The sequence below is a fragment of the Mesitornis unicolor genome, unplaced genomic scaffold, assembly GCF_000695765.1.
Source record: "Mesitornis unicolor isolate BGI_N332 unplaced genomic scaffold, ASM69576v1 scaffold5982, whole genome shotgun sequence".
Classification (NCBI taxonomy): domain Eukaryota; kingdom Metazoa; phylum Chordata; class Aves; order Mesitornithiformes; family Mesitornithidae; genus Mesitornis; species Mesitornis unicolor.
Genome location: NW_010167012.1, coordinates 78528 through 83439, shown reverse-complemented (window position 1 = coordinate 83439; position 4912 = coordinate 78528). Strand labels below are relative to the sequence as shown.

The window sequence follows — 4912 nt, the reverse complement described above, 5'->3', positions numbered from 1 at the left end:
AGAGCTCCATCCTGGCACTCCTGGCCATCGCCGTGGATCGATACCTGCGGGTGAAGATCCCCGTCAGGTAGGAAATCGCAACGGGACAGGCTCTGTGGTGGCTGCTGTGGAGGTTAACAGGGAGTGAGGATGTCCCAGACTCTTGGAGAAGCTCTGGGAGAAAGGTCCCTGCAGCAGCAATTGGGGCAGGCTGGGCTGAGGGGGTTGTCTTGAAGCCTCCGGCAGCTTCACTTGGGAGTTCAAGGAGTGCTGGGTGTGCAGGCAGATCACACTGTGGCAGCCAGCAGGAAGGGCAGGGCAGCCCCTCTCGGGGTCCTGGTGGTCGGGACAAAGTGCATCCCACCGCACATGGGAGGGCACCAGGAGGGTGCTTCAGGGAGTGGAAAGCTGATGATAGGTTTGTCTTCAGCCCAGGTTTTCCCTTGCCTTGGGGAGCTCAGAAGCTCGGGAGTGATGGGGGACATCTCTGGGGTTTTGAGGGACCAGAAGTGACAGCCAGTCGCATCTCATGGGGCAGGCACACCCAGGAGAGATCCCTGGCTGTGTGGCTGCCCCATAAATGACTCCTCTCCCTGTTTTTCGCCTTCTCATCATCTCTACCTGTTGTCAAAGCCAAGCCCATAGCAAATACGTGAGGCATAAATGGGGGACACACACTTTGTTTGAACTCTGCTGCTTCTGAAGGAGATATTTAACTGCTTTGTGGCTGGCTCCCTCTTCACTGTGGTGCTGCAGCCTCTGGGGCTGGGGTGCTGCAGTGGGACTGGGGGTGTCAGCGGGGCTGAGAGGGGATGTGACACTCAGCATCGGTGCTACTCAACTGCAGTTCACGTGTCCCAGCTCAGCGTCTCGCTGTGCTGTCACTGTCACTGTCACTGTCGCTGTCACTGTCGCTGTCACTGCCACTGTCACTGTCGCTGCCGCTGTTGCTGTCGCTGTCGCTGTCGCTGTCACCATTTCCCCTGCGTCTCTCCAAGGATGTGTCTGGGCTGCCAGGGACACCTTTGCTGGGCTCCTCAGCCCCAGGATGGCTCTTGTTGCCGTAAGTGTTGCTAGAAACTCAGCCCAGCCAGGGCAGCTGAGCACGCACACAACTCGTGTCACCTCATTGGCAACTTTGCAGTTCAGACACGGGCTGCCCTTGTGTTAGATCCTGTCCAGACCCCAATGAGTGTCAGACCCTTCCTGGGGCAGGAATCGCTTTCCTGTACAGGGAGACAAGGACAGGAGGAGACTTGGTTTGGGATCAACTGACTGTCCAGGAGTCTCGGCATCCCCAGGTCCATGGGATTGCCCCTGAGGTCTGTTGCTTTGGGTTTTTTTTTTCCCCAGGCTGCTCAGCAAAGGAGCATAAGGCTTGGGGGGAAAGGAGGGGGGCACAGGATAAAACCACGGTCCCTGCCCACCACCTCCCAGCCACATGTGCTTTCACAGGCTGTTCCCCACTTCCTCCCTAAGTGTGATTTTCCCAGCCTGAAAAAATCCTTGTCTTCCAGCCCGTCAGTGTAATTGAAGCGATTCTCACCCTGTCATTGCTTTTGGTGCTTTTTTTGGTCCTCCTGCATCCCCTGCGTGGTGAGGATGGGTTCAGGTGTGGGAGGACTGCGGCTTTATACATAGCAACGCTGCCTAGCTCTCGTCAGTCATTTTTCTAACAAACCCAGTCTGTTTTCCTCCCTCTGAGGATCAAATGAGCCTTTTCAGGAAGATGTCTCCCCTAAGCCCAGGAGCTTTCCTAGGAGCAATATTAAGTTAGAGCCACCCCCCATAAAGTTTGGATGGATTTTCCTCATGCAGTATCAACCTGAGTTTTGTTGTCCCATTTCATGCCCCATTTATTGGTGTTGTGAGACTTTCCTCTGGCTTTTTGTAGCCTGCTTTAATATTGAAAGGCTTTGTAGCCTCAACAAGAAATGTTCAGCTTCGCCAGCTCTTCTGTTTGCTTATCCTTGGATATTTCTTTCTTTCCCTGGTGGAAATTCCTGACAGTTGGCAAATGTGGTGATCTTTTAGGTAATTTTTGTGCCCTAGACACAGCAGCAGCAAAACAACACTGGAAATTGCACGTAGGACAGAAAACGCCACTAAAGAATATTCCCTGAATCTGAAATTACTCAAGTTTCTCCCAACCTGTTGCCAGATGCTAAAAAACAACGCCAAAAACATTTTTACAGCACTGACAGCTCAAATCGCAGCTCTGTGGTGTTGTTCCTTACCACAACCCCAAACCCACCAGTACTCATATTGGTGCTGGGTGCTGAGAGCCTTGGCAGGACTTGGGTTCCCAACGAGACACGTGTGGCTGCTTGACCTGGGAGACCTCGGGGGTTGCTCCTAACGTCCCCCGAGCTCCACAGACAGCAATGGCAGCTGGTCCTGGGCAGCGGTGGCATCCCCCGGGGCACTGCAGGTGGGGAGAGATGCAGGGGGATCTCTGCATCTCTACATCCCTAAAACAGCCAGGACACAGAGCAGGGAATCACAGAATCATTAGGGTTGGAAGAGACGTTTAAGATCATCGAGTTCAACTGTCAACCCAACCCCACTATGCCCACTAAATGATGTCCTGGAGTGCCATATCCATCCCCTCCAGCATCAGGCACAGAGGAGACAGGGCTAGCAGACGGTGAGCACACCACAGATGTGGTGGTCCCCAGATAGGGCTGGCATGGAGTGGATGCTCACCAGCATGACCCATGCGTGGCCCGGCGTGGCTGAGGGGGTCTCATGGGGTGCCCCACATCCATGGCCCCACTCTCTGGAGGCAGCCCTGGCTCTGCCAAGACTCAGGGAGAGGGGACAGCGGGGAAGGGAAATGCATTTCATAGAGGGAGCAGCAAGGACAGCGGCTCTGTGAGTCCCTGCTGTGTCCTTGTGTTGATCACCCCGCAAATGCCTTCTCGACTCTGGAGGTCCTCAGCAAGCCAGCACTTGCATTTCGGGTTCTGTGAAGGGGAGTGCAAGGATTTTCACATCCCTGTCATGTACTGGTCAATGGGACTGTACACCGGGAGGGGTTGGCTGAAGGAGAAGTGAAGTCACCACTGGAGTTTCCAGGCTTTCTATTTAATTAGGCAGCGATGCAGCTGGAGGCGCAGTTTGGCAGGGAGAGGGGAACACGATGCACCACAGCCCTACTCTGGCTCCTGTCTGCCCCTGCAGACCCTGGCGCTGGGGGCTGCAAGCTTGGGGGAACAGCTTACAGGTTTGCTCCTTCTTTCAGCAAAGTCATGGACCCGTCCACTGCCCATGCACCCAGCCTGAGAGTGAGCAATGGGGGGAGGACGGGAGCTTTGCGGCCCCAGGGGTGGGCATTTGGCAGCAAATGGTGCCCTGAGATTTTTGTAATGTAGCTCAGAGTGGCAGTGGGAGATGCCCAAGAGGCATCTGATGCTCTGTCTCCAGAATCCTTCTCATTCCCATGACTGTTTCCCATTGACACAAACACAGAGGACCGTATGCCACCCATTCAAGGTGGAAACAGATTCTGGGGGACACAGAGAAGTCTTGCATGGCTCTGAGTTGTCACCTCCTTCCTCCTGCTCTTGGAGGCAAACCCAGTGCATACCCAGCATGGTCAGGGGATCAGGAGATCCCACCAAATCCCTTTCCTCTGCCCCAACCCCCTCAGTAGCATCACATCCCTCCTGGCTGCTGGGGTCTGCAGGTTGCTGCCTCCCCCCAAGGGGCCTTTTTTTGACTCTGGAGGGATGCAAGAGCATTGCTCGGGTTGAGCAGGCTGGAGCAGAGGGTACCACACTCCCCAGTCTCCACAGGAACCACTTGAAACAGCTGGAAAGCACCTAAAATAGGCTTGCTGCCTTCATGCTGGTGGAAAAGCTCACATCTCCCCTCTTGCATCCTTCCTCCCCACCCGGCGGCAAGGCAGGACCCCCGTCCTGTCGTCCTTCCCAGCCGGGCACAGCGGGGTCCCCCTGCCCAGCCCAAACTTCCCTCTCGCAGCTTGGGGAAGATGAAACGAGTTCAAAGGGAGGGGAAGCAGCCGGCCAGGGGCGTCCGGCAGGAACCGGCCCCTCGGCATCCCCGCAGCGGCGGTCCGGCAGGATGCTGGAGGGATGTTTGTGGGGGGATGTCGCTCCTTTGGCGCCAGTCTCTGCTGACTCAGGGGCCCCCGTCTCTGCTCTGAAATGCTGCTTTGAGCTTTTTGGAGAGAGCAATGGCAGAAGGAACCAGTGTCCTTGGGACACGATGACCCACAGCCTCCTGGTTGAGGATGCTGGGTGCATGGATACAGCCTGGTTGTGTCTTGGTGTGTCCTTGGCGGTCCTCACTTTGGCCATTTCACTCAGATCACCAGCTCTTTCCTCAAACTCTTTGAAACATGTGCAAGGATGATAAAAACTGGAGAAATCTGCTGGTGGCAAAAGCCCTTGGGTCTCTCACTCCACAGCAGGGACTTCAACACTCTGTGCCTGGTGCACCCCTCCCCACCCTGCAGCATCCCAGGGAGCACCTTGCCAGGGCGAGCTGCTTTTTTGTGTTGCTGAAGGTTTCAAATGCACACATGATGCTGCAGAGCTATGGAAATCAGAGCAAATTGGGCTGGAAATCAGAGCAAACTGGGCTGGAAATTGCTAGGAAATGGAGGGGCAGGAGGCTGGGGTGCAGCAAGGGGAGAGCCCAAGGGTAAAGCAGGATCTGTGGTTGCTCTGCGGACACTGCTGTTGCCAAAGTGCCCTGTCCTGAGCCTTAGGAGAGAAAACAGCTCAGGGATGGCAGGAGCATCCCTTGGCCCTGGACTGCAGCATCTGCAAGCCAGGAAGACTTGCAGGTATCCTGCGAACACTTGGATGGGGCTGGCAGTGGAAGGGGGAAGCTTTCCCACCTTGACCTCACTGGTTTTCAGGCCCCTGCTGGAGCTTGGGCTCTTGCCGGGATTGCAGCACTCTTT

At 55.6% G+C, this 4912-nt stretch overlaps 1 protein-coding gene across 1 annotated transcript in view; it reads left to right on the top strand.

Moving 5' to 3' along the window:
* The window catches only part of ADORA1 (adenosine A1 receptor), a 24915-nt gene that overhangs the window by 263 nt on the left and 19740 nt on the right, over positions 1-4912 (top strand). Inside the window, exon 2 of the mRNA XM_010178517.1 lies at positions 3-67. Within this exon, the coding sequence (XP_010176819.1) occupies positions 3-67 (65 nt within the window). The remainder of the gene's footprint in view (positions 1-2; positions 68-4912) is intronic.